General features: G+C 44.3%; 1 protein-coding gene across 7 annotated transcripts in view; it reads left to right on the top strand.

Moving 5' to 3' along the window:
- Window positions 1-27,261, top strand: part of RBM26 (RNA binding motif protein 26) — a 349,016-nt gene that overhangs the window by 26,735 nt on the left and 295,020 nt on the right. For all 7 annotated transcript variants that reach the window (XR_003856971.1, XM_029603056.1, XM_029603054.1 and 4 more), the window contains exon 2: window positions 16,667-16,785. Coding sequence is in view for 6 of the 7 variants with exons in the window: in XM_029603056.1 (XP_029458916.1) it covers window positions 16,667-16,785 (119 nt within the window). In the remaining variant the exon portion in view is untranslated. The remainder of the gene's footprint in view (window positions 1-16,666; window positions 16,786-27,261) is intronic.

Here is a 27,261-nt window from a genome sequence, read left to right as displayed (position 1 = left end):
TGTGAGTACTGATATGTATGTATTTATTTTTGTATGTCAGTTAGTTGTAGCCCCTGAGGCAGCCACTTGAACAGTGGCGAAACTCGGCCAGAGTTGGGTATTTTAATACATCTCCACCATAATAAACATTTTAAAAGGACATCCGGCATCTATCTTTCACTTACTTATACTCACAGGCTCTTAATCATACATACACATGATCTCTCTTACTTAAACATACAGATTCTAAATTATACACTTACATTCATGCTATCACACACACACTTTCACACAAATAGGTTTTCAATCACATACTTACACGTACAGGCTTTCAATCACTCACATACATGCTGTCACACAAATACACACACACATGTGATCTCATACATATGCTTGCTCACTCTCTCTCCCTCCCCCCACCGAACTAGCGACAGCAGCAGTCTCCTCTACTTCCAGCAGTATCAGCAGCTGCCTCCACTCCCAGCCTTCGCGGCCCCGAGAAAGAACTCCCATCCGCCGCGGGGGCTGATGTTGCTTCTCTTTTGCACCGCACTGCTCTTCTTTAGGCCGTGCCTCTCTTCTTCGGGACAGTGCTGCACGCACTAGCATGGTCTCTTCTTCTCGCACATGCGGCCGCTGCATACCGAGATCCTGCTGGTGCCTCTGACTCCAGCTCTCCTGCTGCGTTCCGCCCGGGCGGAGGAAGCGTTCCATTTCACTGGGTCAGTGGGGGACCAGGAAGTGTGGCGACACACCTGCTTGTGCTTGGTGACACACTGGCTGAGAACCGCTGCTCTAACCACTAGGGAATCTGTGTTTATCCCACTCCCTTTTGAATTCTATTAGTTCTTGTCTTCCCCACATTTTCCGGAAGGACATTCCAGATATGCAGCACACTTTGTGTGGAAAAATATTTTCTGCTGATGTGTTTTAGTTTTTCCTGCAGATAAGCTGACTGAATAAGCCATGCTGTCTAGGGGTGCACCCTGGCGGCCCGAGGTGGGAACTTCTCTTAGAATGTATAGAACTTTGTTCCTGTACTCCTGTGTGGTACCTTCCCGCGAGACTGCCTGCATCACTTCAGTTTTTCGCTTTCCCGCACAGCAATGATCATAGGTTCTTCTCCTCGCATCTCTAGTATATAGTTTGCTTATTTTCTATCTTCACTCATGGCCCCCAAAATTTCGGGTTTTAAATTTTATCAGTGCGGCAAAATCATGTCTGTGACAGACGGACATAATTACTGTTGTTTATGTGTTGGGCCGGATCATGATTAGGCATCCTGCCAGGATTGTGGCAGGATGTCACCTCGAGCCCAGCGGCAGAGAGCCACAAAAGTCGCCAGGCTGTGGTAATCGGAAGAGGCCCTGTTGGGTTTGTATGCCCCCACCCAGCACACCGCACAGTCTTCCCCAGAATTATTCAGATTAAATGGTACAGATACCACCACTGGTGTCAGTCTGTCTCACTCGACCCCTTTCAGTCCTCACCAGAGCATTTACTCAAATACCTACACTTATTGTACATTGCTGTGCTGGCGGTTTCACCTATAAGGGTATACCTCAACGCATAGCGGCATACCATCCTTTTGTTCATGTAGCCTCCATATCCACATACCCCCTCATATCTCATTTCATGAGGGGTGCCTTGAGCCTCTGACCTCATGTCTAGCTGTATCTTGGGACTTAATCGTAGTTTTGGAGGCAGTGATCTTCCACCTTTTGAGCTGATGCAAACATCTTCATTGATGTTCTCACATGGAAAGTATTATTCCTAGTAGCAATAACTTCAGTACGAGACGAGTAAGTGAGCTTTCAAGCACTAGTTCATTACTCTCCTTACCTCCAATTTTATCCTGACATGGTCAGTCTATGGACCCATCCATCCTTCCTCCTGAAGGTATTTTCAGTTTTTCATTTGAATCAAGCCATTACATTGCCAACTTTCTTCCCCAAGCCTCATGTATTCAGAAGAGAAGCCCTACTGCACACATTGGATTGCAAAAGATCATTAGCTTACTATAAGCAAAGGACTAACACACCATAAAGACATTCCCAACTCTTTCCTTCTACCCAAATGCTCCTGGACTGCCAGTGACTAAACGGACGCTAGCAAACTGGTTGACTCAGTGCATCACTTTTGCTATTCTACCAGGTCAGAGCATTTAACGTCAAGAGTCAAAGCACATCAGCTGAGAGCTATGGCTGCTTCAATTGCCCACCTTCGACAGGTGCCAGTTCAGGACATTTGCAAAGCAGCTATGTGGTCATCGCTGCAAACCTTCACGTCTCATTACTGCTTCCAGCAAGATGCCAGTGTGATGCGTCCATGAGGCAGGAGATTCTGCATCATGCCACTGATTCTTAAGACTGTCCACCATTAACAGGGATATGCTGCACAGATGATCCTACACATATCCAATCATATAAAGCATTCCTGCTCGGAAGTTATACTGTACTTGTCTCCCTAGCTGTGGACTGCCAGACAGCATGGCTAATTCAGCCTGCTTATCGGAGGGGAAAAAAGCAAGTTTGCTTACCGTAAACGGTGTTTTCCATAGATGAATTAGCCATGCGTCCCCACCCTACTCCCTGGCCAGTCTACATCTTCTGCCTGCCTTCTTTCTTACTTGCTCACACTGCTTCTGTGCTTTCTAACCAACTGAGACAATGTAGACAGTCACACGGGAAGGCACCATGGAGGCGTACAAGAGAAAAGCTCTCTATGTTCTAAGTGCCCTCTGCCTCTGGCCGCCAGGGGGCACTCCCAGACAACATGGCTAATTCATCCTGCTATCTACGGAAAACAATGTTTACAGTAAGCAAACTTGTTTTTATTTCCTCTAAGCTTCATAACATGACTCCTAGTTCTACAATTTTGTTTCCACTGGAAAATATCTGATTCTTGTGCATTAATATCTTTTCCCTTTAAGCCTTTCTCAATATCATTCACAAAGATATTGAACAGAAGTGGCAGAACCAACCCTTTTCTCTTTAGAGTGAGTTCCAAGTGAGAATCTGCTGTTGTCTGGCAACCTATTTCTAATCCATTCTACCACCTTGGAACCTACTCTCGGGCTGCTCATTTTATTTATGATATTCCTTTGAGGGACAGTATCGAAAGCTTTGTTGAAATTCAACTAAACTACATCAGTTATCCATTCTTGATGTAATTATCTGGTCACCCAATTGGGATTCGTTAGACATGACCTTTCTCTGGTAAATGCTTATATAAGAAAACAACAATATTTAAAAATATTGGGACCATCATATGCTGGAAATTTAACAAAAACTGGACCAGTGATAACTGCTCTGATCTTCACACGTCAGGTGCCTGCGTTCAGCATATGATAGTCCTAATAAAAATTTCTTACTCTATAAAACTGTTTTGCCTCGAATCCTGTAACCCACTGGATTGTAGGGTGCCTAATCTTTAGCATTCAGCTATATATGTATTTCCTTATCGGTATTTCTCCATGTACTTTTTCAACTTGCACATATAACTTTCTGTTGCTGGTCAGTTTATATGTTAATTTTGTAGCATAGGAAAAATACATACTTGTATGCACTGAGATATGGGAATGGATGTTTTCCTGCTGCTTCAGATATAACTGACATACATGTCTGATCCGATGCCATGAAATTTGTATATGTAATTTTCCTGGCAATGGAAAGTTAAATTCGTAAATGAAAAAAGCAAATAACTTGTCAGCATAAGGTGTTTTCCATAGTTTACAGGGTAGTTAAAACAAGCAAACTTTATAATCAACATTTAATTACTCTTCACTTGTCTAAAGTCAGAGTAAGGTATAATTCATGATTAAATCAACATAAATAATTGATAAACTGCTATCTATATAGGTATTTTTATCTAACTAATGGGCCGATAGAGAAAACTTCGTGGGAGAGCGGGCGCGCACCCAGGCCACTCTCCTGGATACGCGATCCAGTAAATAAATGTATGTAAATGAGGGCCCACGGTAAAAGGAGGCGCTAGGGACACTAGCGCGTCCCTAGCGCCTCCTTTTTGACAGAAGCGGTGGCTGTCAGCGGGTTTGACAGCTGACGCGCAATTTTACCGGCGTCGCTTCTCGAACCCGCTGACAGCCAAGGGTTCGGAAAACGGACGCCGGCTAAATTGAGTGTCCGACTTCCAACCCAGGGGCCGCGGGCAGATTTTTAATTTTTTTGTTTTTTAATTTTTGATTTTTTTTTTTTTTAATTTTGGGGCCTCAGACTTAATATTGCTATGATATTAAGTTAGAGTGTGTACAGAAAAGCCGTTTTCTCTGCCTTTCTGTACACTTTCCCGGTGCCGGCCGAAATTAAAATGTGCAGCTTGGCTGCACATTTTACTTTCTGTATCGCGTGGGAATAACTAATAGCGCCCGCAACATGCATTTGCATGTTGCGGGCGCTATTAGTTTCGGGGGGTTGGCCGCGCGTTTTCGACGTGCTATTACACCTTACTGTATAAAGGGTAAAAATAGTGCATCGAAAACACGTGGCGAAACGCGGGCTAACAGTGCGCTCCGTTGGAGTGCACTTTACTGTATCGGCCTGTATAATAGCACTAAAACCCAGCCTAAATGTTCTCATATATCTCAGTATTTATCATTATATTCCTCTCTAGCCTCTTGCTTGCCTGAAAATAATAGATTGAAGAGCTATGCTTATGCCAAATTTCTAAATGTTTAGTCCTTTTCACCTCTTAGGTCAAGGGGGCCATAATAACTGAAAGCTGTATGATGTGTAATTGACAGTTTAAGCCTGGTTAATGATGGCAGCTCAGAAAAGATTTCTGAGACAACCTAAGTACCCATTCAGGCTCATATTTGGTTAGTACACTAACCAGGTATGCTGAAGGGCCCCTGTGTACACATTTAACGCCAATTTTAAAACTTTAAACTGGATTTTGGCCTAGGTCAGCAGCCAGTAATACTCACTTGGGATCAGGGTGATGCAATTATTTTTTAGCTCCCACTAACAGCCTTGCAGCTGTCTTCTGAAGTAACTGTAGTTTAAAAATGGTTCTAGGCAGCCCATGGTGTAGAATCAAAGAAATGCTGCTTTCTTATTGTAATGTTTTTATATTCTTCAGCAAATTGTCAAATCTTGAAATTGTTCAACTAAAGCCACTGCCACCCTTTTCATTCCAAAGTGTGCTGCTGGTGCTGGTCCTCACTGGGACTCCAGACTTGTATTTCTAGGAGTAGAAATATTTTAGAAAGCTTAGGTACCAGACAATTTTAGGAGCCAGGGAAAAGGCTTTCCTTTTTTCTTGCATTTTGCTTTTGTTGGCTGTTGCTTTTACTTGTTTAGCATGACTTTTTAAATTTAATTTTGTTTTTCTTTAGCTTTTAGATATTGTTTTGCTGCTTTTCCTTTGTTTACTTTTTGCTATCTTGAATTTTATGTATCAGACCTTAATTTTAGGTGCTTGGTTAACCTGATTCTTGGTATTTTTTCCAACCCTGTCCATGATCTTGTCACAGAATTGCAAACATTGGTCCATGAGAGCGTCAAACAGAACTGTGTTTAGGATATCGACAAGGAGTATTCATCAGGATTGCTTGCATAATTTTTGGTGTGAGAACCTAGTTAATTTGCATAGATGGACTACCTGGAACCAGACCTTTTTGAGGACTTCAAAGACCATAGTTGTGCACCCCTGCCTGACTTCATGTAAAGCATGACTAAGTAGAAATTGATGTTTCAGAAAAGCCTTTTTTAAAAATTGTTTTGAAAGATTTTAACAACCTGTTAGAGCTGTCTCTGTGGTTGCACAGGGCACTATTCCTTCAGGGATGATGTGTTAGCTTTCAAGGGATGCCACCATAGCGCTCTGGGGAGGAGCCCTGCCCCTGACCATGGAGAATATAGTACGGTTTTAGGTCTAATTTTAAGTGTGCTAAAATTGGCCCTGGCCCTAGAAGAGCTATAACTAGTAGAAAAAATGGTGACAGTCTCTCTATACAATTCATTGATGAGACCTCATATGGCATATTTTTTCCAAACGTATATAGACCAAGAAGAACTCCAGAGGAGGGCCACTAAAATGTAGCATTGTTAGATTTCTATGCTTCCTTTCTTAAGCAAATTTAACTCAGTGGTTACAGTAGACACAATACAATAAATGTATCAAAATACATCAATCTAAAATACACCAGAAAAATATAGTGTCCTGAAAGCTGTATGAAATGACTCAAAGACCTAAATGTGTATACTCCAGAGAGAGGTATGGTGGGGATATAATAGACATCCATATATATGTAAACAGTGCTAGAAAAAACCCAGGTGCCAGGTTGCATGGGCAACTAAAATTTAAAATATGGCACTTGCCACCAGAGCAGGGAACAAGCACTGTAAACAGTAGTGGTGCCCCCTGGATGGGGCTGGAACGTGGAATAGCTGCAAGGCAAGATGATGGGCCAGGACTGTAGTGGGGGGGGGGAAGTGCAGTAAAATTACCTCCCCTTCCCATGCTTAAGAAATTTGGCCAATGCCTTTATTTCCTGTAAATTTTTCCCTCCCTTCCTGAAAGGTATAAATAATGCATAAGCAGAAAACAATTTTTAGTGGAAAGGAAGTTTTAGAGCAAGGGTTATGAAGTGTATCTCAAAGGGAGTAGACTCAGTAGTAACATTAGGAAATATTTTTTGACAGAAGTAGTGATGGATGAATGGAAGAGCTTGCCAGTGGTGGTGGTAGAGAAAAGAACAGTAACAGAATTCGCGAAAGTATGGGGTAAGCATCTAGGATCCCTAGTTTTCAAGGAAGTGGGGGGAAAAAGATCAACTGAGGTCTATGGCATTGCAGCAGGAAGGAAAATGGGCAGTCTAGATTGGCCTTACCATTTTTATCTGCTGTCAAATTCCACATTGTTGAGAATAATCCCCAAACCGAAAGTTAGTTCAGCAGTGTTTGTTATTTAAGTTCAGGTTTTAGGTAGGAATCTTTCATCTTGCAGTTGCTATAATTGTATGTGTATTCTGGCATATATATAGTTCACTGTTCCGTAAATCTCAGAACGGAAAATGTCATAATGCCTCTGTATCGCTCCATGGTGAGACCGCACCTTGAATACTGTGTACAATTCTGGTCGCCGCATCTCAAAAAAGATATAGTTGCGATGGAGAAGGTACAGAGAAGGGCAACCAAAATGATAAAGGGGATGGAACAGCTCCCCTATGAGGAAAGGCTGAAGAGGTTAGGGCTGTTCAGCTTGGAGAAGAGACGGCTGAGGGGGGATATGATAGAGGTCTTTAAGATCATGAGAGGTCTTGAACGAGTAGATGTGACTCGGTTATTTACACTTTCGAATAATAGAAGGACTAGGGGGCATTCCATGAAGTTAGCAAGTAACACATTTAAGACTAATCGGAGAAAATTCTTTTTCACTCAACGCACAATAAAGCTCTGGAATTTGTTGCCAGAGAAGGTAGTTAGTGTAGCTGGGTTCAAAAAAGGTTTGGATAAGTTCTTGGAGGAGAAGTCCATTAATGGCTATTAATCAATTATACTTAGGGAATAGCCACTGCTATTAATTGCATCAGTAGCATGGGTTCTTCTTAGTGTTTGGGGTAATTGCCAGGTTCTTGTGGCCTGGTTTTTGGCCTCTGTTGGAAACAGGATGCTGGGCTTGATGGACCCTTGGTCTGTCCCAGCATGACAATTTCTTATGTTCTTATGTTCTTATGTCTTCTTCAGCCATTGAAGAACCTGTTAGGCCACCATGAATTCCACCACGTGATATACCACCGCCTGCAGAGCCACAAGAAGCTATGGCATCTCAGGCAATGTCAGGCTAGTTGATTCTAGCAGTTTTTGGCGACAGTGGCGGATCAAGGTCAACCTAGACCACAACCATCAGTGGAGACTCCACTGTCTTCTCCAGAAAGCCCCAGCCCTGGTCCGGCTCCAACATCGCCCTCCCCTCCTCCGGGGGAACAATCACCTTTGACATCTTCTCTTGGTTCTTCAACAGGGTATCCTTCGGACCCTCCAGAGGACCAGCCAGAGCCAGTCTCACCTCCCGAGGACCTCACTTATTCTAAATTCCTAGAAAAGGTGGGACAAACCCTCAATATCGAGACAAGGAAACTATCAGATCCAAGAGCGGATGTTCTTGGATTGCTCAAAGTGTTTGAACCTCCGGCAGAACCAGTAGCACTTCCATCCCATGAGGTTTTGGATACATTGATGAAGAGAGCCTGGGAGACACCACTTACTAGCACTTCAGCTTCCAGGAAATCAGAGTTGAAGTATAGGTTGCATCAGTCTTTATACTATACCCATGTGCAATTGCCTCATGCATCGGTAGTCGTAGAACTAGCGATGCAGAAATCCTGGAAGACCAAATTACATTCTAACACTCCTCCTAGTCGTGACTATAAATTCATGGACTATTTTGGTAAACGAACGTATCAATCTGGCATTCTCAATGCCAAAATACACCACCAGTTTACAATCACGCAATATTTATTTGAGTGCTTGCAAGCCTTAAAACCTAAGCTACAGGAGGAATCTCCTGATCAGCACCTACCCAACAAATTCCATCATATGGAGGAGGGATTAAGGCATCTGATTCGGACAGTGTATGAGGGATTCGAAACATCTGCAAAATCCACTGCAAATGCCATCGCAGCTAGGAGAATGGCATGGCTAAGAGCCAGCGCTATAAGAGATGTCCAGTAGAAATTGGCAAATTTCCCATGCTTACCAGACAACTTATTCGGCGACCAATTCCGAGAAACTGTAGCACAGCTAAGAAAATGGAATAGGAGGAATATCTCTCTTACATTTGCAGACTTTGCAGCACAAGAGATTACTAAACAAGCTTGTTAATTAGCAGTTAAGGAATGTGTACAAACTAGAGCACAAAGGGTAGCAGGATTACGAACAGTGCAGCAGCTGCATGAATCTGTGGGGAAATAGAAGCTGGGTACACCCAGCTGTATTATCTGTTTTGCTTTAAATGTTTAAATTTAATATTACATGAGTTTCACTGGCCTATGCCCAACAATGCACAGCCCATTTACTAGCATGTGGATTCCAAATCTACAGACACTTTGTTCTTTGTAACCAGGGCTGGAAAATAAACTATGGCTAGAAATGTTTCTCAATATTTGTCATTGTATGCTAGAGAAAAGAGTAAGTGCCATTTGTAAGTGGCAAAAGTGGCACATCCAAGTACCAGAGGTGAAGACAGAACCATGAAAGTGATTATGGCAAATGGGCTAAATGTGTAAGCTAACAACTAACCTTGTGTGTGTATTGTTATCCCTCTAGATCCCCCCTAAGTAAATGAGACTCATAGGCAGATACGCACTCTCTAATTGACAAATAACAGCATAACTAATTTTCACTAGGTAGCCATTAGCTCTATAATTGAGCTATAAGGATACCTGCGTTATAAAAAGGACCTAATTTATAATAGCAAGACCACATATTTTTCAGAGTCAAGTAATTACACAATAGTGGTGTAACAGATAAAGATAAGGAGAACAAAGAGAGACTAGTATGAAAATATTATGTTTCTCATATAATACTAGGTATACTGGGCAAGTCTATGAAAGGAATACTGTTATTGTAAACAACTACCCAGGATAATATTCATTACAATGGCAAGCAGGGCATGTTACCAGAAAAGTGAAGGAAGCCAAGAAACTAGAGGAAAACCAAGAATCAGCATAAGGACTCATACTGTGTTGTACATATATCCTGTGGGACAAGTTATAAAAGTGTTGCAAAAAATAAGACATGTTCTGGTCATAGACAGAAAATGGGCTTAGGTGAACAGAAGTGTCACACTACCAGCGCACATCTGTGAGCGCTTGTGACTAAACGCTAGGTAAAGAAACCAGTAGGTAGTGTTACAGGAAGAAATGCTCAAAAAGGTATATAGGGAAAAATAGAAGAGGCTCACTAAATTCAGTATATTGGGTACAGAAAAATACTTGTGCAGAAGCAGCAATAGAGCAGAATTTACCTCAAGGGAATATGTGGTTTATACCAAGACATATCACATTGTGAAGTGGCCAGCAGTGGGACAGGGTGATTGGTTAGTGTGATCAGATTAGCTTTCATAAAGAAAAGTAAAAGAGAACATATCAAATAATCATTTCACTGACATCATCAAGTAAATGCATATACTCATTTAAGGTATAGGACTGGATAATGCTACAAAATACTGGAACTGTAAGGCTACTAAAGACTGCCTCAATTCAGACTGTGGTATTAACTTAAAATCTAAATAGTGGCATTTTTAAATGGGTACATAACTAAAATATTGACTAGGTGTATCATAAACATATTTTTTGCTGACAATCAGTTATCACATGAAATAAAGGTCCATATGATGAAAAGTGCACGATGACTTCTGTACAAAGGATGGGATGATTTCTGAAATCAATGACATTTGACATATGCAGTTTTCTCAGCTGGGTGGATTTCTGACATCAGAGCAAAGAGCAAAAATTAGCGGTCCAGTCACTGTCTGCTCCATCACAGTTTTCTTTCTCTAGGGGTTACTATTCAGGTTACTGAAAGCCACAGTACCAACCTCGCCCTTTTAGGCCTTACCCACCTTCCAGGCCTAGCTATTACTCAAATTCACGCCCGCAGACTTTCCCAACCGCAGGTATCTAAACAGCGTCAGAGGATTCCTAGGCCACCAAGGACTCCTCAAGATCAAAACCCATATAAACCTTCTCAAAGTTTTTAGAACATCCCACACCACCGCTACCATTCTCAGTCGGGGGCAGACTAATCCATTTTTTACCTGCATGGAGCACAATCACATCCGACCTCTGGGTATTAAAGATAATAAAGGAAGGTTATTGCCTAAACTTCCAAACTCTTCCTGTTCTACCTCACTTAGTATGCAAAAGGGAACAAAACATACAGCAGAATTTTTCATCCCCACGAATGGGAACTTCATCAGACAGTAGCACTGGAACTCTTCCAAACCTGGGGCTGGCCGCGAATCGACCTTTTCGCTACAGAACGCAGCTGCAAGGTACAGCCCTGCTCGATATATCTAAGCGCCCAGAGGCTAACACAGGATGCGTTTCTCATGGACTGGTCAGAGGGCCTACTGTATGCTTTTTCCTCCAATACCTCTAATTTCTCGCACGGTGCAGAAATGCATCACGGACAATGCGGATCTCATTCTGGTAGCTCCAGCATGGCCCAGGCAACCATGGTACGCATACCTCATTCGTCTGTCAGTGGACATGCCAATTCTGCTGGGAAACAGTCCTTGCCTCATAACCCAAGAAGGGGGATCCCTTCACTACATCCACTTCACTCCTCTCTAAAACCTCACAGTGTGGAGATTGAAAAGCTCATATTTCAAAACCTAAACCTTTCACCTCACCTGGAAGATACCTTAATCTCCTCCAGGAAACCTTCCACCAGGTTAAATTACAGAAGGAAATGGTTAACCTATACCTCTTGGTGTTCGGGCACAAACATGGACCCTTCCTTGCAGGCAAACTACTTGCTTATCTTCATCTATTTTACCAAAGAAGGCTAGCTACAGCTTTGCTCTAGAGTACACCTGAGTGCGATAGCAGCGTATCATTCTCTACACAATAACGCACTAATATCTACTCATCCTCTCATTTCCAAATTTATGAAGGGGATCTTGCGTCTACGCCCACAAATGCGTAAACCCTCCATACCGTGGGACTTAAATATTGTACTGGAACAACTTATGTTGCCACCCTTTGAGCCTCTGGATACTTGCCACCCCAGATACCTGGCATGGAAAGTACTTTTTCTGGTAGCAAGGCGAGTTAGCGAACTTCAAGCACTGGTCCACTACTCTCTGTACCTAATATTCTACCACAATAAGGTTACATTACGACCACATCCGAACTTCCTACCCAAGGTTGTTTCTTCTTTCCACCTAAATCAGGCAATAACTCTGCCAACTTATCACCCAAGGCCTCATACCAATGAGGCTCAGCGAAGGCTACATTCACTGGACTGTAAACGGGTGCTGGTGTACTATAAAAAAATGCACTGCTTCTGATACTAGAGCATCACAACTCTTCCTCTCCTTTAACCCAAATGCACCAGGAGTGCTGATTTAAAAGAACTCTGTCATCCTGGATTACAAACTGCATCTAATTTTGCTACCAAAAATGTTTAGAATCCTTAGCGTCTTCTCCTAAAGCGCACCAGGTACGAGCTATGGCGGCTTCCATAGCCCGCTTACGTGATGTATCCATATTGGACATTTGCAAAGCTGCGACCTGGTCCTCGCTCCATACCTTCACTATTTATTACTGTTTGGACAAATTTGAAGCAACGGGTGCTTCCATGGGCAGGCAAATACTGAACACGGGCATTTCCTGAATCACAAATATCACCAAGGACTGTCCGCAATATTTCTTTGCATCTTGAGTGCACAAGACATTGAATATTTAATAAAAAGTACCGCTGAAGTTTCTAGCTGGGGACTCCCAGACAGCATGGCTAATTCATCCTGCTTATCTACCTGAAAAGAGCAAGTTTGCTTACTGTAAACAGTGTTTTCCTTAGATATCAGATGAATTAGCCATGCTGACCCTCCTACTTCCCTGGACAGTCTTGCTACTACCTACATTGCTCTATCACAGACTGAAAAGACTCTGCAGAGGGGAGGGGGAAGTGCCAAGCAGGCACGCACATACACACCACAGCAAGACTCAGAACTTTACTTTGAGAGCTCCGCCACCTACAGGACGGGAGAACGTCCCAGACAGCATGGCTAATTCATCTGCTATCTATGGAAAACACGGTTTACCGTAAGCAAACTTGCTCGTATGGTCACTTGTTATATCTTTCAAGATTTTTCTTTCCCTTTTTATTTGAGGTAAATTCCACCATAGAGGCCCTTGGCTTCTTGACATGTTTTGTATAGACTGGCTGAATTTGGAGAAAATGAGAGAGAAATTGATCCCACATTCTCCTTATGTCCATTCTTTTATATAATATTGCCTGTTTTATTTCTCCATTATTGATAGACATACAGAGTTTTTGACAGTTTTCAAGGGATGTAAAATATTTTCTAGCATGGATCCAGATGGACTTTGGACCAATGGATTATGCTCCCCTGCCAGCAGATGGAGACGGAGTCAGATTTCAAAGCTGACGTCACCCTACATACACTCCTGCAGTGACCTCAACCCTTCAGTATTTCTCAGTCTCCAGCAGATGGTGGATGCACCTCTCCTTATGGGATTGCTGTACTTTATGGAAGGAGAAATTCTACATTTAAATTGGAGAAAAAATTGAGCTTCGCTGTCCTGCGGTGATACCTCAACTGGGAGAGGGACTTTGAGAATTCCTAAGGCGATTTCTGAGATCCCTCAGAGGTGTGCCTTGGTCCAGTAGCATTAGGGGTGTGTATAATGAATATAAGACGGTTTAAAAGAGAGAGGGGAAGTAGAAGTGCACAGGCACGGCATTTCCAAGAAGGAGGCAGTGTTTCAGACTGCACAGGTGAAAAAGGTATGAGGGATTATGAATCGCTTTACTCTGAACATCATATATATGGGAAACGTATTAGGTTTCTGGAATTAGTATACGTTTAACTTTCAGATAGTGGATATTTGATTTGAGAGGAGAGTCGGATGTTTGTGAAAGGAAACGTGGGTAAGGAAGTGGAATCGTGTAGGTGATTATTTTATTTTTGATAAGAGTTGTTTGTTAGAAATAATTAAAAGTGTAGAAGACTTTTTGGGAATAGTGAAGAGAAAAAGCTTCAAGTTTAAAGAATTGGAAAAATACTTTTATTTGTAGATTAAAAACGCATCATGTATAACATCTGGGGTAATAGAAGTGGCAATAATGGCGGTGAAGTATCTGGTTGGTGAAACGGGAATGGATCATGTGGTAAAATACTGAGGTAAGCGGGTAGTATGGTATATAATTTATTTAGAAATGCTTTGGGGATATAAAATATAAATATGTTGATGGTATTTTTTGTTCAGCATTTTCAGAGGTCTATAAAGAATAAGGGAAGAGACTAGTGGATTCATCTTGGTGAATATTTAACGAAGAAATCGGAAGAAAATTTAGAGGACCAAAGCAAATAAAATTTAAGAAGAATGGGAATTTACATCAAAATTGGAGAACACATTTAGGAGAGATGTTATAAGTGCTTCTTGATGTATAAGTGGTTGATAATATTCCCTGAGGAAGCCCAATATAGATGAAACAAATGGGATCCTAATTTGTTGGAGTTTTAGTAGTAAGTGCATTGAGTGAATGGTATGGATGTGTGTGTCTGTTTAAAAAAAAAATGGGGGGGGGGGATATTTTTAAAGTGTATTGTTTACATATAAAGGTTTTTGTATTAATAAACAGAGTATTTGCAATATAGCAAATTTTGTTTCCTTATGTGGTTGTGAAATGACAATTCAGCCACAGACTCCAGGGATGAGCGGTCCATGACCAATGACTGTAGCCTACATCAACTGCCAGAGTGGAACTAAGAGCCAGCAAGTGTCACAGGAGATAGATCTCCTACAGATTTCAGCCTCCCACATTGCAGGAAAAGACAACGTCAGAGCAGACTTTCTAAGCAGGGAGAGTCTGGAACTATGAATGGGCGTAGTCGGCCAAATCCTTTCAGCTGATATTAGATCGCTGTGCTCTGCTGTTCATCGACCTGCTAGCCGCATTTCACAATGCGAAAGTTCCCCTATTTTATTTATTTATTTAAAACGTTTCTATACCGACATTCATGGGGGTATCACATTGGTTTACATTGAACAGACCTAACCATTAACTTTAGGAAATTAGAAATTACATGTAACGAAAGGGAGCTAGAACTGGGGGTAAAAGGGCTAGAGTAGCGGAGTCAGGTACATGAAAGGAATGATAAAATAGAATGTTAACGATTATTTACAATATATACAATCTGTAGGATAATTACATGAATGAGATAACATGTGGAGAGTGTTAAGGAGAAATTGGTAGGAGGATATGGGATAAAGGTTATGGGAGTAGCAATTAAGCATGTTGGGGGGGGGGGGGGGGCAGCGGCGAGGTTCAGTCGCAGAAGATATTAGTGGTCCCTGTGGATCGACGCTCGTGTTCCGACCCGGCTGGAAGAAGGGTTGCTATACATCTTCCCTTTGTGGCTCCTGCTGGGCATGGTCACTTGCAGATTCAAGCACCACTACTAGTAGCTTCAGATTGGCGGTATCCGTGGTATGCGAACATGTGGAGACTCCTGGTGGAGACCCCCTGTGCCTCCCACTATACAGGGACATGCTACAGCAGGGACCGGTCCTTCACGGGGATCCGACTCTATTCTGCCTTACAGTCTGACACTTGAGAAGCCTTGCTTGATGAAGCAAGGATATTCTGCGGCGGTAATTGCCACCTTACTCCGCACGTGGAAGTTCTCTACGTCTTTAGCATATGTGCAGGTCTGGAGAGTATTTGAGGCCTGGTTTGACCCTTAACTCCTTGAAGGTCCAGGTAGCTGCTCTCTCCTGTTTCAGGGGCGAGGTAAACGGAACCCGCCTGTTGGCCCATCCAGACATGGCCTGTTTTCTAAAAGGGGTGAAGCACCTCTTGCCACCCCTACGGAGGCTGGTTCCCTTGTGCAATCTTAATCTAGAATTGGAATTTTTGGCAGGGCCCTCCTTTTAGCCGCTGGACAGTTTCCTTGCATTTATTAACCTTGAAAACGGTGTTCCTAGTGATTATATGCTTTGCACATCGCATCTCTGAACTACATGTCGGGAACCGTTCCTCCAGATAACTTCAGGAGCATTACAACTTTGTATTCCATTTTTCTTGCCCAAGGTAGTCTCTGAGTTTCATTTGAATCAGTCCATTTTGTTGTCCTCCCTAGATAAACACAAGGACGCGGAAAAATACCGCCGCCTCCCTCATTTGAATGTCAGTAGGCCTTTTGTGTGGTATCTAGAAGTTTCAGAGCCCGTCTGAAAGATGGACTGCCTGTTTATTCTTCACAGTGGAAAGAAGCAGGGCAAACCAGCTTTGCGGGCTACCATATCTTGCTGGATTAAGGAGGTGGTCATGGAGCCTATGTGGAGGCAGGAAAGCCATTACCTTCTCAGGTTAAAGCTCATTCCACTAGAGCTCAGGTGGTCTCATGGGCGCTAGACTGCTGTCTCCCGTTGATATCTGCCGAGTGGCGACGTGGTCCTCCTTGCACACCTCCAGGTTCCTTTGCTTGGATGTACAGGCCGAGAGGATGCAGCTTTTGCAAGTGTGGTGTTAACTGGATCTCGGGCAGCCTCCTGCCCCGATCTGTAGTAGCTTTTATACATCCCACTGGTCCTGAGTCCTTCTGGCTACATGCTAGGAAATGGAGAAATTACTTACCTGATAATTTCGTTTTCCTTAGTGTATTTTTAATCAAGTTTTTTTCAATAGTATGTTCACAGTGGCTTTTGAAGAGAATACTGAAGGGCTGAGTCCATCTGTCTGCACTAAGGAAAATGAAATTATCGGGTAAGTAATTTCTCTAATATATTTTAAAAGAAATATCTGATATTGTGGATTGTGTGAGTAACTGGAAACCTTAGATCCAAGCTTGCTCAGTATGTCTCTTTCACTATCATTGACATCACTAGTAATAATGTCACAAATACATACATTTCTGACTGCATGATCAAAATAACACAGTAAACGTTCTGTGGTCTCTCTCACAGCTGTGATGCAGATCCATCAGCGTTAGCAAACTATGTTCTTGCATTGGTGAAGAAGGATAAAAGTGAGAAAGAGCTGAAGGCATCGTGTATAGATCAACTGGATGTATTTCTCCAAAAGGGTAAGAAAGTCTGTTATAGTTGGGAAAATCCTACTCTAAGACTTAATTTTGTCTACTCAGCTATATCATCTCTGTTTTGTATTTACATCAGAAGTGCAGGCACTCGAATCTTGTTAGTTTGTAGACCTACAGCAAAATTCTAATCACAGTACCTCTTTGTGACAGCAAATGGTATGTATTTGAGTTGGAAACTTGGCTCTAATTTATTACAAGTTAAAACCTTTTGACTGAAAGGGAAGCTGAGAAAGAAATATATTCAAAAGAGGAAAAATTATATAAACAAGAAAAAGAAAAGATGGCTGAGGAGGGATATGAGAGGTTTATAAAAACATGAGTGGACTAGGACAGGTAAATGTAAATCGGTTATTTACTCTTTTTCAAAAAATACAAAGACTAGAGGACACGCCATAAATTAATAAGTAGCATATTCAAAACAAATCAGAACATTTTTTTTTTTTACTCCATACGCAATTAAGCTCTGGAATTCATTACTGGCAAATGTGGTAAAGGCAGTTAGTGTAGCTGGGGTTAAATAAAGTTTGGACAAGTTCCTGTAGGAGAAGTCCATAAACTATTAACCAGATATAGTTTGGGAATAGCCACTACTTACCACTGCTTGATAGCAGCATGGGGGTCTTTCTACTCTTTGGAATCCTGCCAGGTACTTGTGACCTGGATTGGTCATTGTTGGAAACAGGATATTGAGCTTGATGGACCCTTGGTCTGACCCACTATGGCAATTCTTATGTTTTTATGTTAAGTCAAATCCCAGAGACGCTACAAGCCCACAAAATGAGGGGTACAAGTCACAAAATATGGGAAAATGTAAGCAAGATATAGGAAGCAGATTGCCTCTAGATGTTCCACCTCGTTCTTAGCTCATTCTCAGGAACAGTTAGATGTCTTAAAAAGGATCTTCAGTCCCTATTATTAAATCAAGCTATAGAGTTTGTTCCATCACTGCTGAAAGGGAAGTGATTTTATTACAAGTTCTTTAGCATTCTAAAGAAATTGGGAGAGATGCGCCCTTCGCTGGATCTAAGGAACCTAAATATTTATCTCAAGATACAAAAATTCATGATGAATTTTGTGGGTACCATTTACCACAAGTGAGAGTGTGTTTAACAGCTATAGATTTGAAGGATGAATAACATTCTCATTTCACCCCACAGTATGCTCAGAAAATACTTAAGCTTTCACTTCAGAATCCTTATTATTAGCACAGACTACCTCCATTCAGTTAGTGGCAGCCCCAAGGGTCTTAGCCAGATGTTTAGCAGCGCATCTAAGCAAAAACATAATTTTCCCTATTTAGATGATTGGCTAATATCAAACAAATCCATCATGTCCAAAAAATGATGTTACATTTCCAATTCAAATATTATAGAAACTTGGATTCATAATAAACTTAGTCTTGTATGACTCCAACACATCAGATACTGAAAAAGGAAAAGTGTATATATATCAAAGGACAGTGTACCGATTAATTTATCTAGTTCCCATAGATCTGGTACATCAGCCAAGGAGTTCATGAGGATGTTGTCACATGGCCTCAGCAGTGCATATAACTCCACTTGCATGAGAGAGGCTCCGTGGCCCACTTCCAAACAAAATCCAGGTAACCAGCCAATTCACAAAGGCAATGAAATAGTGGAGATGGCCGATGAATCTCAATTTTCTCAGTTTCTATTTCCCTCAGGTGCAAAAAATTATAACCACAGGGGTGGGGAGCCTATCTAGATGCAGTTTGTACAAAAGGGGTTTTGACTGATGCAGAATCCTATCAACTTAGTAGAACTCAGGGCAGTATACAGAAAACGGCAAGTGTTTGAACCTTGGGAATTACAAATGGTCCTACAAATTCAAACAGTCAAGTAGCAGTGTTTTGCATAAGGAGGCAACAAGTTCTTTTCATTTGTGCAATGACGCAATCAAGACATGGCAATGGGTTCACCTAAAGGAAATTCAACTTTCTGCAATCTCTTTTAGGGAAGAACAGTGTTTTAGCACAGTGGTTCTCAACCTTTTTTCTGTTGGGACACACCTGGTAGATAATGCTTACAGGTGTGACACTGAACATTTGACCATCATGGGGCTAAATGTAAACATATACTCTGCATTCACAGGAACCTGCCCCCCCCCCCATCCCCAAACAATGGATGCAGAGCAGAACTAGGATATTTCTAATGCAACTCGCTATATAAAAAAGATATTCTGATTCTATCTCAGTAACAGAAACACAAACTCCCCTACTAACAGGCGCATTGTAAAATAGAAAACCTGAAAAAAAAAAAAATTCAGCACATGTTGCAAACCTTCCATACCACAGCAACACTAATTCCAAGAACTCAAACAGCAATAACCCTGTGAAAAGGCAGCAGTGCAGCATCAATGCATGTCCTATTGAGAATGAGAAAATACAACAAAGAAGACTGATACAAATCCCTACCTACCAGTAAAATACCTCACCTCAGTCACACACACAGATCCGACCTTCACCGAATACAGAATAAGAGACCACAAATTACAAACGTGGAGACAAAAACTGGAATGGAAACTTCAAAAAGCCTCTCGGCATGCAGTGCAAAACTGGAGAGCTAGAAACAGAAATCCATTTCTTCCTTTTCCTAACGTGCAGCCAGATGGACTCAGGACCAATGAGTATTGTACTCTTCTGCTAGCAGATGGGAGACTGAGTCAGATTTCAAAGCTGACGTCACTCTAGATCAGTGGTTCTCAACCCTGTCCTGGGGCCCCCCCCAGCCAGTTGGGTTTTCAGGATATCCACAATGAATATGCATGAGAGAAAATTTGCATGTTATGGAGGCAGTGTATGCAAATTTTCTCTCATGCATATTCATTGTGGATATCCTGAAAACCCGACTGGATGGGGGGGTCCCCAGGACAGGGTTGAGAACCACTGCTCTAGATATACCCCTGCAGCAAGCTTAGCTCTTCAGTATTTCTCCGTCTCCTAGCAGATGCGGATACTATCCCACACACTAGAATAGTGTTAGCAATTAGAACAAAGAAGAGAGAAAATTTACCTTAAGAAGATCGAGCCCCGCTCTCCTGTGGTGAAACCTAAGGGTCCCTCCCCAGTCGAGAATTCCTGAGGTGATTTCCGATATCTCTCAGAGGTGAACCTAGGTCTGGTAGCCGGTTCCTGGCGTGGACTTAGCCCCCAGGTTGGCTGAAAGCCAGCGGGTGCAGAATAGAGCGCGGCAGTGAAGGTATTTCCTTCTCCCTGCACAGCTGGAGACCGCCTGGCACGCGACCGGTAAGTGCTGAGACTAGGTAAGGTAGAAATCTTTAAATTTAGATCTCTGGTTTCCAGAGCTTGGATAGCCGTACCGAACGTTTCTTCCGGCGAGGTGTAAAGGGACACTGATCGGGTTGAGCAGTCCCGTTTGGGCTAGGCCCCGATCCGGTGCAAGGGTCCACACTCGTGGAGACCCTCGGAGGGCGTCATCTTGCGATCGGGGTCATCGGCGCCATATTCCCTCCTCGATCGGCAGAACGCGTGGGGCAGGCCAGGTGGCCGATGCGCTTCACTTGCGCACATCCATAGAGACACATGCAGAGCTGTGCACGCAGCGGCGCGCAAAACTGAGCGCACCCGTGAGCATAGCTGCACGCACTACCATGTTGTGAGGGCTACCACGTGCACAAACAATGGCACCGCCGCCCAAGAAGGCCAAGGGTCACTCCCTTTGCATAGTCTGCCACATAAGAGCAGCGCAGCCTGAATTGGAGTCCTGCCTATGCTAGCATTGTGAAGAAGCCCAGGGGGAACCAAAGTCCGGACCCCTACTGTCAGAGGAGTCCGGAACTACTGACGATTGCTCCCTGGACCTATGTATCTCCGACACGGCCTCCCCACAGGAGGGCACCTTTGGGGCCCCTACTCCAACTCCTCCTGGGATCAACATGGACCCAGGGACCTTCTCCTGGGTGGAAGTTTTCAAAGGGCTGCAAACCTTCGTTCAGGCGCAACCAGCCCCCGCTGCGCACCAGGCTCAGCCCCTGCCGGAAGCACAAGATCCTCCCAGCACTGCTCGGATGCCTCGAGACATGCCTCGCCTAACCAAGAACTTCCCTAATAGGGATCCAGACACTTCAGATGATGAGTGATTCCCTGGAAGAAGGAGAAATCCCTCCATGGATGGAGCCATACCGAACCATGCTTCGCTTCTTCCACAAGGGCGAATTACCAGCCCTTGTTTCCCAGACTCTGAAGATAGTGGGTATTCCGGCACTGACCCTATGGCGGAACCAAGGAAGAACCCCATCTTGGTGTCCCTTCGTAAGGACTCATGCTACTTTCCTCTGATGGAAGCCATCCAGGAACTGATTGACCTGGAATGGAATTCCCTGGAGGTCAGCTTCAAAGGGGGGGCGGGCCTTGGAAGCCCTATATCCCCTGGAGCCTGCGGCCAAGGAATGCCTGCGTTTCCTGAAAGTGGATGCTATGGTCTGTACAGTCTCAAAGTGAACAATGACAATGCAGATTGCTTCCTGCTGCGCACTGGTGGCACGTTCCTTTTGCTCCTCTCTAGAGCCACAAATCCGTCCGGAGAGACGATGGAACCTGCGGCGTCCTTCCTCACTGATGGAAGGTCAGATCTAGTGCGCACCTAAGCCAGGGGCGTTGCCTCTGTAGTAGCAGCCAGAAGACAACTATGGCTGCGGAATTGGTCTGCGGACTTGACATCTAAAGAAAATCTCACGAGAATGCCTTTTAAAGGATCTCTCTTGTTCGGAAGCGAACTGGAGAAGTTAGCCAACAAATGGGCGAATCTCCAGTGCCCCGACTACCGGAAGATAGGAGTAAAAGACCTCAGCGTTCCTCCCCAGAAGAACCAAGGGCAGAGGATCGCAGTGCTTTAGACCCTACAGGAACGCACAGTTCCCGGCATCTCGCCCCTCCAGAAGGTCCCAGTCCTTTCAGAGTAGACACACCAAGAGGAGAGCAGGACCGGGGGCAGGCTCCAGCCGTACCCCACAATGAGAAGAGGCCGACCCATCCACAGGAAGAAGTTATAGGGGGTCGACTTGCCCGCTTCTACCAAAGATGGTGAGATAACGTCGGACAAATGGGTCCTAAACATCATTCGAGAAGGGTACTCTCTGGAATTCTGCAACATCCATCCAGACAAATTTGAGATCACCCTGCCACTCACACTCCAAGAGACTGGCAGTAGAAACCTCACTATCAAGACTACTCAGCCTGAAGGAAATAACCCCAGTGCCCACACCCCAACAAAATACAGGGCACTATTCCATCTATTTTATCGTTCCCAAGAAGGAAGGGTCATTCCGGCCCATCTTGGACCTCAAGAACGTCAATCATCATCTGCGGGTACCATACTTCTGCATGGAAACCCTGCACTCTGTTATAATGGCAGTACAACCAGGAGAGTTCCTAATCTCCCTGTACTTCACCGAAGCCTATCTTCACATCCCAGTCCATCAGGATCCCCAGCGCTTCCTGCACTTTGCGATACTAGGTCACCATTACCAGTTCCGGGCACTACCCTTTGGCCTAGCAACCGCCCCCAGGACTTTCACAAAAATTATGGTGGTCGTGGTGGCAACACTGAGGAAAGAAGGGATCCTGGTACATCCTTAGCTGGACGATTGGCTGATCAGGGCAAAATCTTCAGAGGAGAGTTGGCGGGTGACCAACAGAATCAAGAGCCTACTGCAGGAGCTCGGGTGGGTCGTGAACATGGGCAAGAGCTGTCTACAGACCTCTCAGTCACTAGAGTACCTGGAGGGGGGTTCGACACCAAACAGAATAAGGTCTTCCTCCCTCCAACGAGAATGAAACTGATGGAACAATTGAAAAGATTGATGACCAATGCACGCCCCAAGGTATGGGACTACCTTTAAGTCCTCAGCCTCATGGCATCAACCATGGAAGTCATTCTGTGGGCAAGGGCCCATATTCGACTGCTCAAGCGTTCTCTACTGTCACGATGGAACCCACTGTCTCAGAACTACTCAATTCACCTCCAACTACCAGCAGAGGTTCGGGCTCAGCTCCAGTGGTGGCTACAGGAAGACCACCTAAGCAGAGGAGTAAGTCTATCCCCACCGAACTGGATCTTGCTCACCACGCATGCGAGCCTGCGAGGGTGGGGAGCCCACTGTCAGGAACTAACAGCCCAGGGACAATGGAACGAGAAAGAGGCGGAATGGAACATAAACGTCCTGGAAGCTCGAGCAGTCAGACTAGCGTGCCTACAGTTCAGCCACAGACTTCGTGGCGAGTCACTAAGAGTAATGTCTGATAACGTGACAACAGTTGCTTACATCAACAGCCAGGGAGGAAGCAAGAGCCAGCAGGTTTCTATGGAGATAGACCCCCTCATGGCATGGGCAGAGATAAACCTACAAGGGATCTCGGCCTTCCACATCGTGGGGAAAAACAACGTCTCAGCAGACTACCTCAGCAGAGAGAGCCTAGACCCGGGGAAATGGATGCTGTCGACCACAGCCTTCCAGCTAATAGTAAATCGCTGGGGACTCCCAGCCATGGATCTACCGGCCACCCGTCTCAGTGCCCAAGTTCCCAGGTTCTTCAGCCACAGACAAGAGCCACAATCCCAAGGAATCAACTATCTTGTCCAGACCTGGCCATAGGAAGACCTACTGTACACCTTCTCCCCATGGCCACTACTGGGCAGGATCATCCGCAAGATAGAGCATCACAAGGGACTAGTTTTACTAGTAGCCCCGGACTGGCCAAGACAACCATGGTACACAGACATGCGGAGACTCCTGGCGGGGAACACTCTGTGTCTACCTCCACACAGGGACCTTCTCCAGCAGGGCCCGATCCTTCACAAAGATCCATCTCAATTCTCTCTTACGGTCTGGCCCTTGAGAGGAGTCACCTGAAGAAGCACGGTTACTCAAAGGCCGTGATTGACACTTTGCTCTGAGCACGCAAGTTCTCCACATCCCTGTCTTACATACGGACCTGGAGAGTATTCGAAGCCTGGTATGAGGACCGTGGGACCCTCCCGTGGACAGCCAAAATTCCCATGATTCTGGAGTTCCTACAGGACGGCATGAAAAAGGGGTTGTCACTCAACTCGCTCAAGGTCCAAGTTGCCGCACTGGCCTGCTTCAGAGCCAAAGTGGATGGTATCAGACTGTCAACCCATCCAGATGTATCCCGTTTCCTGAAAGGAGTTAATCAACTCCGACCACCCCTAAAGTGGCTGGTACCTCTATGGAATCTCAATCTAGAATTAGACTTCCTAGCTGGGGCTCCCTTCAGACCAATACGCGGTCTGTCTCTACGCCTCCTAACATTGAAGACTGTATTCTTGGTGGCAATATGTTCAGCTCATCGCATCTCCGAACTACAGGCACTAACCTGTTGGGAACCGTTCCTTAAGTTCACGCCTGGAACCATACAACTGCGCACGGTCCCCTCCTTTTTGCCGAAAGTGGTTTCCCAGTTTCGCATGAACCAAACCATTTCACTACCATCTCCAGATGAACATAAGGACTCTTAAGACTCGCGCCTTTCTCTGCCACCTAAATGATGGCAGACTCCTAGTCCAATACCTGGAAAGATTGGAGCCTGTGTGCAAAACGGGACCACCTGTTCATTCTTCACAGCGGGAAGGAACAAGGGGAAGCGGCCTCACGGGCGACCATAGCCCACTGGATCAAAGAAGTAATCAAGGTGGCCCTCATAGAGGCAGAAAAGCTCTTTCCTCGGCAGGATAAGGCTCATTCTACGAGGGCCCAGGCAGTTTCCTGGACGGAAACCAAGCTACTGTCGCCCGCTGATATCTGTCGGGCGGCGACGTGGTCCTCCATACATTCCTTCTCCAGGTTCTGCTGCCTGTATGTTCAGGCCCAGGAGGACACAACCTTCGCAAGGGCAATACTAAGTGGGCCACAGGCAGCTTCCCACCCTGTCCGGGAGTAGCTTTTGTACATCCCATTGGTCCTGAGTCCATCTGGCTACATGCTAGGAAATGGAGAAATGACTTACCTGATAATTTCATTTTCCTTTGTGTAAACAGATGGACTCAGCATCCTGACCACGGCTGCCCAGAAAAAGGAGAATCTTGGATAGCAAATCTTGAGACTAAGCAAATACGGGTAAGCCACGGCCTACCTCTAGTTCAAGACACCCACAGTCTGTCCGGTGTCTGTGTTAGAGTGCACTGGCGGTCTCAGTTTGGAAATTAGTTGAACCAGTTCAAGTTTTACTCAAGTTTCCTCAAGTTATTGAAGCAAAGATATATCCACAATGGCTTTTCGAAGAGAATACTGAAGAGCTAAGTTTGCTGCAGGGGTATATCTAGAGTGGCATCAGCTTTGAAATCTGACTGTCTCCCATCTGCTAGCAGAAGAGCACAATACCCATTGGTCCTGAGTCCATCTGTCCTACACTAAGGAAAACAAAATTATCAGGAAGTAATTTCTCCAACACTAAGCAAAGTACAAAGATAGAAGAAATGCACATTCCCAAAACTGACTTCGTATGGCTCTCGCACCCTGTCATTCCCCTTCCATGCTTCCATTATCCTTCACTTTTCTCAATTACTCCCTTTCAATTATCCGCTCATATTCACATCCCTGCCCAGCATTTCCCAACCACTTCCCTGTGCTCCCTCTCTCCCCTGCTTGATTCTCCCTACCCCCTTCCTGCCCTGCTACCTCGACACCTCCCCCCTCGTTTCCCATCCCTTCCTGTTCAGCAGCCCCCACACTCCCTCTCCCTTCCAATTCTATCTTCCCAGCATCTCCAGCATCAGTAGCAGCATCACTCCCAGACTCAGCAAGGGAAGATAAAGTTTGTGTTCCATCCAGCCCAGAGCAGCAGGAGTTGGCAATGTCTTGCTCTGATCTGGGTGAAGGGGAAGGGGGAAACAGCCTACCACTGGGCCAGAAAGAAGAGAAAGAAGTGAGAGTAGCCTCCCATCAGTGCCAGTGTTAGAGAAGTCAACCAACTCCCACCTGGGCTGATAAGGAGGCAGCCATCTGCTGGCCCTATGACACACCTCCCAGGACTTCGCAACACAACACTGTCCCGACATACCTGTTGAGAACCACTGTTTAGCAGATACATTAAGTCGTTTCCAACCACACAAATGGTCTGTCTTGACATAGTGCAATCAGTTAACTGTTTAATTAGTGGGGAACTCCAGATATAGACCTTTTTGCCTCTCCACAGAATCAGACTTTCTCTATATTATTCTAGAACAGTGGTTCTCAACCTTTTTCCGGCCGGGACACACCTAACAGATGGTTGTCACATGTGTGACACACTGAACATGTGACCGTCACGGGGCTATATGTAAACATACTCTCTGCATCCACGGGAACCCCCTTGACCTCCAACAATGGATGCAGAGCAGAAGTAGGGCATTACCCATAGAACTCACCATGCAAAAAAAGATATTCTGGTTCTGATGACATCTCAGTAAAAGCAAAACAAATTCCCTTGACTACCAGGCACAATAGCCCTCCTTATGAAAAGGCAATCATTTACCACTAATGCACATCCCATTGAGAAAACACAACAAATAAGATTGATACAATTGCCTACATGCTAGTAAAATACCTCACCTTGGTCAGACACACACAGAACTGACCTTCAAGTATAAATATGGAAACAAACTGGAATGGAAAACAAAAAAAAGCCACTCTGCATGCAGTGCAAACCTGGAGAAATGGAAAGAGAAATATAGCACCTAACACAGTCCCAGGATCTGCAATAATGCACAGAAACTAATCTGCACAAAGTTGAACTGCATTATGGAACATATAACAACCCTATCTATGGAAAGGCAACACTACAAATATTAAATCAGGTCCTAAACACTAATACACCACCTATTAGGAAAACAGAACAAGCCAAGCTGCTATAGATCCCCACACAGAAATAATTGTAAAACTATATTAATAAATGTTTCAAAACAGCTGGTGAACAGAAAAAGGTCAAAAAATTAAAACTCATAAAAATTATTAAAAATTGCCCAAATATCAATAAAATATTTCAAAACAGACACATCACATAATACTCAATAATTAAAATAGCAGTCAGTCAAGAAAAATAAACTTAAAATGCCACATTTACTTACCCTCTCCAGCAACTCTCCTACTCCTTTCCCTTGAATGCACATTCCAGGAGCAGCAGCAGCAGCTGCTGAAGCTCTGTCCTCACGGCCCTCTTCTTTAGGACCCACAAGTCACTCACACCCACCCCCCCCATTAAACCCTATGACCAATCTCTGTCTCACACATAGACACAAGTCACCTCCCTGCCCAGTCTCTCTCTCTCTCTCCCTCACACACACACCCCCCAGTCACCTCCCTGCCCAGTCTCTCTCTCTCCCTCACACACACACCCCAGTCACCTCCCTGTCCAGTCTCTCTCTCTCTCTCTCACACACACATCCCAGTCACCTCCCTGCCCAGTCTCTCTCTCTCTCTCTTACA

This window comes from Rhinatrema bivittatum, chromosome 5 (assembly GCF_901001135.1).
Source record: "Rhinatrema bivittatum chromosome 5, aRhiBiv1.1, whole genome shotgun sequence".
In the NCBI taxonomy this organism is placed as follows: Eukaryota; Metazoa; Chordata; class Amphibia; order Gymnophiona; family Rhinatrematidae; genus Rhinatrema; species Rhinatrema bivittatum.
The sequence above is the reverse complement of the archived record's forward strand: the minus strand, read 5'-3'. Positions and strand labels throughout refer to the sequence as shown.